At 37.6% G+C, this 13,310-nt stretch overlaps 1 protein-coding gene across 1 annotated transcript in view; it reads left to right on the top strand.

Moving 5' to 3' along the window:
- Positions 1-11,456, top strand: part of ZNF800 (zinc finger protein 800) — a 40,027-nt gene extending 28,571 nt beyond the window's left edge. Inside the window, exon 6 of the mRNA XM_042971403.1 lies at positions 10,906-11,456. Within this exon, the coding sequence (XP_042827337.1) occupies position 10,906 (1 nt within the window). The 3' untranslated portion in view covers positions 10,907-11,456. The remainder of the gene's footprint in view (positions 1-10,905) is intronic.
- Positions 11,457-13,310: the final 1,854 nt, after the last annotated feature.

The following is a 13,310-nucleotide window of genomic DNA, read 5'->3' as shown; positions in this document are numbered from 1 at the left end:
GCATAAAACCTATTCCTGAACCCAATAAAAGGAATCTTGGTGGGAATCTTTTAAAAGAGGGATCTGGATAGTTCTGGAATGTAATCTTTCCAGTACACATGATTAGATAGAATTAGATAAAGGGGATTAAGAGTACTCTTCCTGAGGGGCGCCTTGGTGGCTCAGGCACCTGGGTGGCTCAGTCGGTTGAGTGTCCGACTTTGGCTCAGGTCATATCTCGCCGTTCATGAGTGCAAGCCCCATGTCGGGCTCTGTGCTGACAGCTCGGAGCCTGGAACCTGCTTCGGATTCTGTGTCTCCCTCTCTCTGCCCCTTTCCCACTTATGCTCTGTCTGTCTCTCTGTCTCTCGAAGGTGAATAAACGTTTAAAAAAAAAAAAAAGTACTCTTCCCGGGATGAGCACTGAGTAATGAATAGAATTGTTGAATCATACTGTACACCTGAAACTAATATAACACTGTATGTTAATTATACTTCAGTTAAGAAAGTCAGAGTTGGTAGGTACCAGATTTGTGGTGTTAATCTGTCTTGCTCTAAAAAAAAAATAAACTAAAACTAAAAAGGTGATAGAATTAAAAGTAACCTGGGACTTTGAGTGTTCTGTCAGTGCAGCATCAGTCCTTTCCATCCTGAGAAAATGTGGAAAAGAGTTTTCTAATCAGCGTCTGCAGTTCCTTTTCTGAACTGCCTGGTGCTGTTTCCATCTTCAGCTTTGCAGATTCATAGAAGTTTTCACTCTGGAAGAACCATTACATCTCCTGTACCAGCGTATTAGGCCATTCTGTCAATTGCTGCTGCTTTCCACACACCTCCAATTATGCTGTATAGTTTGAGTTGGTGATTTAGTGAACCCTTTAAGTATTGCTTCTGTTTTTCTACTTGTATTTTCCATGTTTGGGTTCACTCTGCAATAGCTGTTTTATATCTTCTCATTCATTCCTTCAATGACACATACCGTTGGTTGAGGGTCCATCATGTGCCTGGTACTATTCCAGTCTTTTGGGGCAACAGAATTGTAACAGTGGTTAAAGCATGGATTTTTAAGAATGATGCAGACCTGAGTTCAAGTCCTGGCTCCTTTACTTGCTAGTTACTTAATCTTTCTAAGCTTGAGTTTTTGTCTGTAAAATGATAATATTAGAAACTACCTTATAGGTAGGTTTGTTGTGGGAATTTATACAAATTTAGTGATATATTGTATTTTATATACTCAGCACAATGCATGGCTCAAGTAAGAGCTCAATAAATATGCATTATTACTGTTGTAGTAATCACTAAAATTATTATCAATTTGCTCTGAAATACTTTCTAGCACTTAGTGTCTGGTTATCTTGCTTTGCCATTTGTGGTTCGTTGCCTTTTTGTTGGCATTAATCCAACCGTTTAATGAAAAGTCAGATGTAACATCCGTGATAAAGCCAAGATACCCAGCAGTTTATTAAGGTAAAACATACTATTTTATGGTCTTTAATCTGCTGCCACTTTTAATAGCACCTTCTGCTGATTGTTAAAGAATTTGTTGAACCTTTCATATAATTTTGCTTCTCTGTGGCTGTTTTATAGAAGCATGTATAGTTTGAGTATAGAAACTCAAAGCAGCTTTTGGTTTTATTCTTTTGTTGTAAACATTAGGCTGTGGGTACATGAACATACTCTGAATTTACAAGCAAGAATTATGTCTTCTGTTTGCATCACCAGTGCCTCACAGTGTAGTTGGCATATAACAGGTGCTTAGAGAATGTTGAAGGAAGGAAGACGGAAGGCAGGAACAGGACATCAGGGATCTTCAGGCTTATCATTAGTCCACAAATATACCTTTGCTTTTAAGCTTCCTTCCCATTACATCATCTTCTGATCTGTATAGTTTCTCTACCTGTGAGCTCCTCTTTGTTTCTGTTACTGCTGGCTTCTGTTGCCTGCCTTCTTTGTGTGAACCTCTTAGCTTCTGCCATTGCTACTCAGTGATGGTGACAGATTCAAACTCATGGCAGTGCTGTATTGACTGTATATGCTGTAAGTAATCCATAATCAATTGCACACTGTATGGATGCACATTTAGGGATTTTTTTGGCTGGTTCTTTTAAAGGTTTACTTTTGTTTAATTCATGTTTATTGAATTCTTTGAAATTCAGCTCACATTTCACTTCCTATTCCATTCCCAGATCTCAACAAAAAGCAGGCAACTAATTGCTGATATTAGTTGTTGATATTGCTGCTTCTGTCATTTGTGTAATCTTAGAAATTGGGATTGATTAGTTATTTTGTTTATGTAATTCTCACATTGCCTACTTTAGAACTTTTGCACTGTCCTTAAGGCCTCCAGCTGTATTTTTGCTCCCTTGGTAAGAAGCAGCTTAGCCTGTATCATGGCAAAAGGTAGAGGCATTTCTTTATGCTCCCCTTCTGCATCACACTTACTTTCTTGTCTTCTATTCCTTCTTTGATTCTTTGCAGAAAGAAGTGTTCTTCTTTTCCAAGTCCAACACTTCTGCCCTTTTTCCCCCAAGACCTTCCTTCAACAACCCTCCTCTCTTTTCCCCTCCCCATCTTCTGTCTTCCTTTCCACAAGCTTCTCCCCCTCAGCCCACAAATATGCTCAAATTCCTTTCAGCCAGAAAGTAAACTTTACCTACATACTACCTTCAATCTAGTTACTGCCATCTGTTCCTGCTTCCTTTCACTGTCAGGCTTCCACGTGCTTTCATACTGCTCTGTTTTAGCACCACTTTCACTATAACTTTGTATGTCCTTGTCTTCCTTCTCCTTTAGACTATAAAGCTCTTAGATATGTGTGTTGATCACCATTGATTCCTCAGGGCCTAGGACAGTTCCTGGTCCATAGTAGGCATTCAGTAAATATTTGTTGAATGAATGAACAATATAGTGCCATGCCTATACCACTCACTTGTGAACCATCTGCAATTTTTTTCTACCCCTACATTTCTATTAAAAGTTCACTTGAAGGACATCAATGCCCACATAAATGCTACATCTGGTGGCTTCTCGCTTTTCATCATTCTTGACCTCTTCATGACCATTAATACTTATAAATTTACTTTTCCCACATTTTTACGGTCACTTATAACTGGGTCACCTTGGGATAATCTCAGCATGGTATTGCGTCAAAAACAAACAAACAAACAAACAAACAAACATCTTTGTTTCCAAAAATCTTTTGAAAATAATGAACCTATTTACTATTTTACAGAAATTTCATAAGGAGATAGAAAGGTACAATTACATAAAGCTTAAATCCTCATACAACTTGGCAGCTTCCTCCAATCTCTCTTCTGTAACATTTCTCCCAAAACATTCTGTGAACTTTCTATCCAAAACCCCTTGACCACTTTTCCCATCTTTATTTTTGTCTAAGAATAACTTTCCAGTTTAAATCACTTTAGCCTCTCAGGTTTTTCCAGTTCTTTTCATACCCATTATCCTGCTCAGGATTCTAAAAGTCTAGGAACATTCTCTTGATTTCATCTGGTTTGCCGTTACTAACTTTGCATGATTTTGCTTAATCTTGAAGCTTTAGATTAGACACTATGTCCTCCAGTGAGTATTTCCCTGACTTCCAAAGTTTGGCTAGGTTTCCCCTGAGTATGTTTGTATAGAACCTCATCAATAACTACATTGAAATGATCTATTTGTGCCTCTTTCTTAGACTATAAGCATCTTAAGGGTAGGGCTCCTATCTTTTCTTTATACCCCTGGCATCTTATAATGCATCTGGAACATGGTGGATGTTGATAAATATTTATTGAACTGATGCTTCTGTGAACTCTGAGCCTTTCTTGCCTTTGGCATTTGTTAGTAGGCCTTTAAATGTGGATCAAACTTTCCTGAGTCCTTTTTCTTTTTTTTATACCGTCTCAGTGATTTCTTTACTTCCAGAGCATCAGTTATCATTTCTGTGAAGATGACCCCAAACCTGTTCTCTAGCCTGGCTGTTCTCCTGATTATAAGACCATTTGATTTCAAAGTTGCATGTCAGACATCTCTATAAAATGTTTCTCCAGTATCTTAAATGCAACAAAAACTCAGTAAACCAAACTTGTTATCTTCCCGTTAAACTTGTTCCTTCTTTATGTGTTCCCTGTGTCAATTCTTCACACTCCTACCCTCCCAGTTGCCTAGACTAATTAGAATCCTAGGAAATACCTGGACTTTTTTTTTTTTTTTTTCTTTCTCTCACACTCTTCACGTAATCAGTGATCAACGCCTGTTCATCTTTCCTGTGACTGTTTTTTACATTTGGCTCTTCCTTGCCATCTCCATCTTTAGTAGTTTAGTTTGGACTCTTATCTCTTACCTACACTATTGTATTAGTCTTGTAACTGACCTCCTCTCTAATCTGTCTTCCATGCTGCTGTCAGAATTACCTTCCTAAAACACAGATGTGCTGTTACTGTATGTTCCTTACTTGACTGATTTATTCATTCTCAGGTGTCAGCTTGTCACTTCTAAAGAAAGACAACCTAAAGTATGCCTCCCTTGTAGTTCTGTTTCATATTCCTTTCCTACTTGTCATCTAATACAGTTTGTAATTATGCTTATATTTGTGCATTGACTTGTTTAATGTCTGTCTTCCCAGTGGAGAAATTTATGTAAGAGACTGAGTGAGGATAGTTATGTAGACACTGTGCCTAGCACAATACTCGGGACATGGTAATGCTTTAAAAATATTTGTTGAATGAGTGGATGAATGATAGCTTATCAGTATAGGCAAATAGGAGATAGCAAAGGCAGAGAAGTTACAGGGTCCTAGAATCTTCTACATCCTCATAGACCTTCGTCTGTAGTTCTAGTTTTTCTGTAATAGTAATGGGCTTCTCCCTTCTGTCTATTGCATTTATTTCCATGAGGATGGGAGTCAACAATTACCCCACACTCACACTAATGCTGATGTGACTGCAGTTGATTTGGGGGCCACTGGGTGGTGGCAGCTAGATTTGTTTACCCGGTATTGATGCATAGGTGGTGCCCTAGGCATGCAGGCAAACAGGTATTTGCTAGGTTGAATTAACCCAGATTCCCTTTTAGCTCCTTGAGTGATGCAAGCCTTTATACCACATGTTAATTAAAGTGTTTATTACTTGTAGGACTAGTTGTATTTGAAATGAGGTGTTTATTTGCCTTTTAAAGATTGAAGATTTCAATTGAACAAACTTTCATTGAATAGAAGCTGAATAAATCATTTGAAAATATTATCTAGGGGTAGGTCAGTAATAATAAGAAAATTAAACTTTTTGTCCACCCTGTGAGGCCTGCCCAGGTTTCAAAAATCAAGGAATTTTATAAGTATTCTTCAGATTTTACTATTTCATAGATTGACCAGCTTCATCCATTCAGTAGGCATATAGAGCTCCTGCCTTGTGTAAGGCGCTGATTTAGGTGCTAGGGTTACAGAGGTAAGAAACAGTTCTTCCTCTTTTTTTTTTTTCTTTCAACATATGAAATTTATTGTCAAAATGGTTTCCATACAACACCCAGTGCTCATCCCAACAGGTGCCCTCCCCAGTACCCATCACCCACCCTCCCCTCCCTCCCACCCCCCATCAACCCTCAGTTTGTTCTCAGTTTTTAAGAGTCTCTCATGCTTTGGCTCTCTCCCACTCTAACCTCTTTTTTTTTTTCCCTTCCCCTCCCCCATGGGTTTCTGTTAAGTTTCTCAGGATCCACATAAGAGTGAAACATATGGTATCTGTCTTTCTCTGTATGGCTTATTTCACTTAGCATCACACTCTCCAGTTCCATCCACGTTGCTACAAAGGGCCATATTTCGTTCTTTCTCATGGCCACGTAGTACTCCATTGTGTATATAAACCACAGTTTCTTTATCCATTCATCAGCTGATGGACATTTAGGCTCTTTCCACAATTTGGCTATTATTGTGAGTGCTGCTATAAACATTGGAGTACAAGTGCCCCTATGCATCAGTACTCCTGTATCCCTTGGGTAAATTCCTAGCAGTGCTATTGCTGGGTCATAGGGTAGGTCTATTTTTAATTTTTTGAGGAACCTCCACACTGTTTTCCAGAGTGGCTGCACCAGTTTGCATTCCCACCAACAGTGCAAGAGGGTTCCCGTTTCTCCACATCCTTGCCAGCATCTATAGTCTCCTGATTTGTTCATTTTGGCGACTCTAACTGGTGTGAGGTGATATCTGAGTGTGGTTTTGATTTGTATTTCCCTGATAAGGAGCGACGTTGAGCATCTTTTCATATGCCTGTTGGCCATCCGGATGTCTTTAGAGAAGTGTCTATTCATGTTTTCTGGCCATTTCTTCACTGGATTATTTGTTTTTCGGGTGTGGAGTTTGGTGAGCTCTTTATAGATTTTGGATACTAGCCCTTTGTCCGATATGTCATTTGCAAATATCTTTTCCCATTCCGTTGGTTGCCTTTTAGTTTTGTTGGTTGTTTCCTTTGCTGTGCAGAAGCTTTTTATCTTCACAAGGTCCAGTAATTCATTTTTGCTTTTAATTCCCTTGCCTTTGGGGATGTGTCGAGTAAGAGATTGCTACGGCTGAGGTCAGAGAGGTCTTTTCCTGCTTTCTCCTCTAGGGTTTTGATGGTTTCCTGTCTCACATTCAGGTCCTTTATCCATTTTGAGTTTATTTTTGTGAATGGTGTGAGAAAGTGGTCTAGTTTCAACCTTCTGCATGTTGCTGTCCAGTTCTCCCAGCACCATTTGTTAAAGAGACTGTCTTTTTTCCATTGGATGTTCTTTCCTGCTTTGTCAAAGATGAGTTGGCCATACGTTTGTGGGCCTAGTTCTGGGGTTTCTATTCTATTCCATTGGTCTATGTGTCTGTTTTTGTGCCACAGTTCTTCCTCTTAAGTATCATAGAAAAGAACAAATTATAAGGATACACAGAAGTGCAATATTAAAGCACACTGAGGAGTTGGGGAAGGCTTTTCATAATTCCTAAATTCATTCTTGAATTGCGTTTTGAAAGAGGCAGAAAAACTTCCAGGTGGGTACAGACACATGAGACCACACGTAGACCAAGGGAAGGAAGATGAGACAGAGTGATGGCCAAGTCAAGAAAGATCTTATGTACCAAGTAAGTAGTTTGAATCAAATTTTCAAGATTAAGGGTAGTTATTGAAGGATTTTCAGCAGGGGTATTTGATAGCATTGAGGAGATTGAATTGGGATAGAGAGTAAGATTTGTGGTGGGGAAATCAAATAGAAACCACTTTTAGAAATCTAAATAGGAAGTGATAAGGGCCTAAATTTAGGTAAGGCAATGAAACTGAGGAGACAGATATGGACACTATAATTATTTCAGAAGTGTAATTTTCCAGGCATTGGAGATGAATAAGGAATGTGACTGCCAGGTTTGGGAATATTGGTTGGGCAGGTGGGTCAGTCCATTCTTCAAAGTAGGAAACATAGGAGGAGGAACATTTTCTGGGGAGAAATGTTGAATTAAAGTTTAGATGTGTTGAGTTTGAGATGCTTATGGGACATCTCACTGGAGATGCTTAGTAGGACTAGGAGATACAGACTGGAGGTCAAGAGAGAGATTTGTCCAGAGACTTGAGATTTATGAGTCATTAGTGCACATATATTTTAAGCCATAGGTTATGAAGAGGTTGCAAAGAAGGATAAATACATTCCGCATATCATACTATTTCTCACATTCTGGTTTAGTGTGTAAGTTAGGTTGGTGCCTTTCTATTTCAGTTTTTCATTTGGGAAATGATGTTTGACTAGCACTGATTCTCTGCTCCAACCGCTACCACTCTCCACTGCCATTTATACAGTCTATAATATAACTTATATTTGATATTACTCTAAGAATTGCTGGGTAATTAAATTGTAACACTATTAGGCAATGTGAACGAATTTAGAGGACTTTAAAAAAATCTGTAAGACCTATTTTAAAAGATTATTTTTAGAAAGGAAATAACCTTCTTAAAATAATAAAACAACCTGTTAGTGTTCTGAGACTGAACAAGGTGTGTTTGTTGAGTTCCATACCTTTCATATGTTCGGGATTTGTTTGTGATTTAGTCCCTGTGCTTCTGATCAAGGCAGAAACTATTTCTGAAAACTAGGAGGAAGCCATGTCACTAAACTAACAGAATCTGACATAATCCATATGATAAACTTAATTTAGTATCCACAGCCAGATTCTAAGGGGGAAAATATGCTATTAAATATTGAACAGATGATTGAAATATATTGATTTTATTTTGCCAAGCTACATTTTTTTGGATGGGTCAATATTTAAGATAACAGTTAAAAGCTAGGTCCTGCATTGTCATATATGTTCCTGTGGCCCTCACTGGTTTCTCCCAATTTCTTTTCACTTCTTTCTGAAGGGAGAACCTAACAATGGAACTTTAGATCTTGCCATTTAGATAGCCGCTAGAATTCTCCGCAAGTGGAGGTTTTTGTCCCTTCAGAACTGACATGGAACAATCTGTTTACCTGGCACGGACCAATGGATGTTGAGGAGAGTGTGTAGAATGAGTTTTAAGAAGTCAGCCCTGCTTGGGGCTGAAAGTAATGACGTTGTACTGTAAACCATTTGAGCTGTCCAACTTTTGATTAACTTTTAAAATCTGCCTTTGAAGGGAAGGATTCCTGGGAGACTTTCTGTGTCAGGTTTTAATAGAGTAAATTTATGGATGAGTTAGGACCCTTAAAAACTAAAATCAATAATAGAAATGCTGACAGACTTGAACTAGAAGAGGACAGCTATAATAAAACAACATTTTATTATAACCTTATAATCTATAGTAAAATGGGGGGGGAACATTTAAAGTTTTCTGTTCTAATGTTTTGAAAATGGTTTCATTTTCTTGTTATTTGAACTTTAATAATGGGCATTAGCATAAACTGAATATCCATGTCACGACAAGGTACATTGCCATAGCATAGAATTATTTTAAAGTGTTTTTTTTTGTAATGTTTATTTTCTTTTTTTGAGAGAGACAGGGTGAGTAGGGGAGGGGCAGAGAGAGAGGGAGACATAGAATCTGAAGCAGACTCCAGGCTCTGAGCTGTCAGCACAGCCTGACGCGGGGCTCGAACCCATGAACCATGAGATCATGACCTGAGCCGAAGTCTGATGCTTAACCGACTGAGCCACCCAGGCGCCCTGTGTAGAATTATTTTAAATCATAAACTTTTAAGACTTGTTTCAAATCTTTTTTTCTAAATAAATTTGTTTCTAAACATTGCTTTTTTTTCAATATACCCATTTTCACCTCAGTAAGTCACTAAAAGATTATTGAATAAAGGTATTTCGGCACTTGAAAGTTTGTAACAAAAATGCAGAGCGGAATAGAATTTTAGAATACATATTGTCTGCACTGAGGACTTCATTTGTTTAATAACCTTTATATTTGTTGATATTCTTTCTTGCCCCGTGCCAACATTTTAGACATTTTGTGTAGAAATTTCTTACAAGATTTATCATGTTACCAAAAACACACCCAGATTCTTTATCCAGAAGATAATGAATACCTTGAAGTTATGCCAAAATTAATATATTAAGTGGTTAAACATTATTCTCTTAGCTTTACTAGATCACTGGGAGATAGAAGGTAGTGTTTTGCTTTGTTTTGTGTTGTTTTGGCATTCCTTCTGATGCAGTAAAATCCACAGCACTTTATTTCATCTGCTAGCCCCAATTCACAGACTTAATCGATAGAAAAGTAAAACTGGCACCTCTTGATTTCCCGGTTTTGTGTATCTTGGGTGGAGCTGACTCCTAAGTGTGTGAAGGTTGTGATAGGAAATGATGCTAGGTACTTGCAAGAAAATACTGGAAGAGGGTTGCCAAACGTTTTCTCATACCTCAGCGCCCTGCCCTATTAAAAGTTGCATCTAGATGCATAGTGATCTTGTATTTAGCCTGTTCAGTCACTTTTGATACAGTGCTAGTGTGTCGTCACTCCTACGTAGTAGGAGTCTGCAGAGAAAATTTGGCAACCCTGATTCTCACGTGTTTGTCAAAGTTACCATTTAAAATCAAAGTATGATTAAAACTAAATTCATCATCCTACTACGAGCGCCGACTTGGTCCATGCTGCCATCATCTTGTTGCTTATCACACAGGGTTCAAAATCCTCTTTCTTTTGTGACTCTGTTCTTGGCAGCTCCAACCCATGGTGACCTCTTCCTTTGATGAACTCACAACATTTACCTTACCACTTATTATTCACTCTCACCCTGTGTGTTACTATGGCATCATTATTTAGAGTGTGCCCCACGATTAGACTCTAAGCCCTTTGAGGCCCAACAGTTTTTCTCTGCAGCATGTGGGATAATGAATGAACGGATCCCCAGGCCTCTTCCTGTTTTCTGTTCTCCAGCTGTCAGTTTGGGTGTCTTTTCTGTCACCTCTTTGTGTCCTACTTTGGTCTAAACCTTCTATTGCTCTCCTCTTGGCTACTCTGGTTCTGTTAGTATCTTGTTTATGAAGATTATCAATGATTTTGGGAGATTCTTGGGCTAACTTTATGGGAATAGGAGGTGATTTTTCAGCTTTTTTTCTTAGGATCCATTTTTAAACTCTACTGCAAAAATTCTACCTTTTTACAATTATTTTTAATATTTGTTCATTTATCAAGTATATTCTAGGAGTCTATATCTTGGAAGCCATAGTTTAGATATATAAAAAAGGAGGATTAACCTGAAAGAAAGAAGAGAAACATTGTTGCCAAACAGAAAGTTTATTCTCAGACTCTCTTGCTTGCTATGTTGCCTTTTTTTTTTTTTTTTTTTATAGCCTCATGGGAACAGAGCAGGCGGAAGTGTAAGTAATTACAATATTGTGTTATATAAGTCACTGCAAAGTAAGGCTTATAGTTATTTTTTTTTTTTAGCCACCTGGCATTTTGTATATGCTGTTTTTTGAGCCATAATTCTGTTGAATTGCAGATGGGGACTCTAGAGATTTAGCATACCCTCATTCTAAAGTGGAAAAAGTTGAGGTAAGTGGTTGCACAAGGTCACATGTGTAGTTAATGAAGAATTCAGGAATAGAGGCCAGCTATCTCTTAAAGATTAGTAGGTAATGACACATACATGTAAAAAAAAAAATAACAAAAAAACGGTACTATGAGGTGTTCTGTGAAAGGTAAGTTTTCTTCCTATCCCATCTCTCATTCTCTACCCCAGAGTCAAATTACCAGTTTCTTGGGCTTTCAAGAGCTGTCCTATGTATATATAACCATATAAATGTATACCTTCCCCTTTATGCAAATGGTAGCATGTTTGTATACACTTTTCTGTACCTTGCTTTTTCCCCCCACTTTTTCACATGGCAGTATGTCTGAATTTTGTGGACACTGGATATTTTTATTCTTTGATCCATGAACTTTCATGTTACTATATTGTCTATCATTTAAACAAATAGTTTTTGTTCATATGAATGGACAAATTATTAAATCATTTTTTGTTTCTAGTATACATTGAGTTTCTTATGTGACCATAATGTAGTATTTCACATTGCTTTCAGAAAGAGATCATGGTTATTGATTTATTTTATGGTATATGTTGAAGTTAAAAGATAAGTGAAATATATATAATAATTATTACTGCTAGTTACCAATAACAGCTAATTAGGAAATTTTCATTTGAAAAAGAAGTGACAGGTACAGTTTTCAGGGAAATGATCTACCTTTAGACTTGTATAAAAATCTTTCTGGTATGTACAAAAATCTTTCTCAGTGCCAGTGAAAGGCAATGATGTTATAAATACCAAACCACAAATGTTTATTTTCTAAATTTTTAAATACCTTTTTTTCCATTTTTTAGAAAGATTTTATTTGTAAGTAGTTTCTATACCCAACATGGGACTCGAGCTCACAACCACAAAATCAAGAGTTGCATGCTTCACCGACTGAGCCAGCCAGGCGCCCCTATTTTCTGAATTTTTAAATCTCCAACCTCATATGCAAATAACAGAAATAATTTTTCATTTGTTTCTCAAAATGGATTGTAACTATATGTGTTAATCTTGATATGACTCATGATCATCTGTATAAAAATGTCTTCTTAATTTTGATCATTCTGGGTTTCTCTTGGCTAACTTATGTATCAGTGCAATTATTGCTTTATTTGTTAGAGATTAATGGGGCCTAAAGAACTCCTTGATTTTAGATCTTTTCAACCAAACCATATCACAAAAGGCAAACCCACTAAAAAAAAATGTGTCCCATGCCAGATGTCCATGATAGGATTTATAGAGGTTAAGTATTTATATTTGGATTTTACTTTAGATAGACAGTAATCCTGCATTCTCCCTAAAGGTGGCAGTACTTCTCAATGCATTGTTTACTGAGTAATTCTGTTTGAAAACAGTATTAATTATAATTCCATTACTGATTGGAAAAAAGTTAATCATACTAAAAGTATATTTTCGTAATACTTTCACAATAGTTAAGATTCAGTAGTAGAACAAATAAGATCGTAGTTTTGAGGTTTATAGCATTAGTGCAGCTTTTGTGTGTATTATCTTCAAACTGGACAGTTCTAATTGCATTCTGACTTTGGAATTCTTGGTGTAAGATTGAGAGCTAAAGTCTTGTCAAAAATTGTGATTAAGTCGTGGTAGAACCTTGCTATATTTCTAGGTCTCTCTTCTATGGAGATACTATCAGGAAACAAAAACTGACAAAACACCCCAAACAAAAACCAGAACCCTTAAATAACTGTGTATTGTGTGAGACATGGGAATTTTTTTTTTTAGTGTTTTTTTTTTTTTTTATTTTAAGAAAGAGCACACACAAGTTGGGGAGGGGCAGAGAGAGAGAGAGAGAGAGAGAGAGAGAGAGAGAGAATTTCAAGCAGGCTTCACACTCAGCCTGCTGCAGGGCTTGATCCCACAACCTTGGGATAATGACCTGAGCCAAAATCAAGAGGGGGATGCTCAACTGACTGAGCCATCCAGGCACCTGGGAAATGTTTTGATATTTATTGTTTGGTATAAATTTATATGTCTAAATTTTACTTGAATTTTTTTTCCTTAGGTGGCTAACTTCTTTTAACAAGTGAAATAAATACTTATTGGTGCTACTAAAAAAAAACAATCTTGGGGCACCTGGGTGGCTCAGTTGGTTGAGCTTCCGACTCCTGATTTTGGCTCAAGTCACGATCCCAGGGTCATGGGATCAAGCCCCATGTCAGGCTCCACACTGAGTGTGGAGCCTGCTTAAGATTCTCTCCCTCTCTCTCTTTCTCTCTCTCTGCCCCTCTCCCTTGCTTGCACTCTCTCTCTCTCTCTGTCTCTAAATCAGTCAATCCTCAATCTTGAGCCTTTTCTGCTGTAAAAACAAAGCTCT

The sequence above is a fragment of the Panthera tigris genome, chromosome A2 (genome assembly GCF_018350195.1).
Source record: "Panthera tigris isolate Pti1 chromosome A2, P.tigris_Pti1_mat1.1, whole genome shotgun sequence".
Lineage (NCBI taxonomy): Eukaryota > Metazoa > Chordata > Mammalia > Carnivora > Felidae > Panthera > Panthera tigris.
The sequence above is the reverse complement of the archived record's forward strand: the minus strand, read 5'-3'. Positions and strand labels throughout refer to the sequence as shown.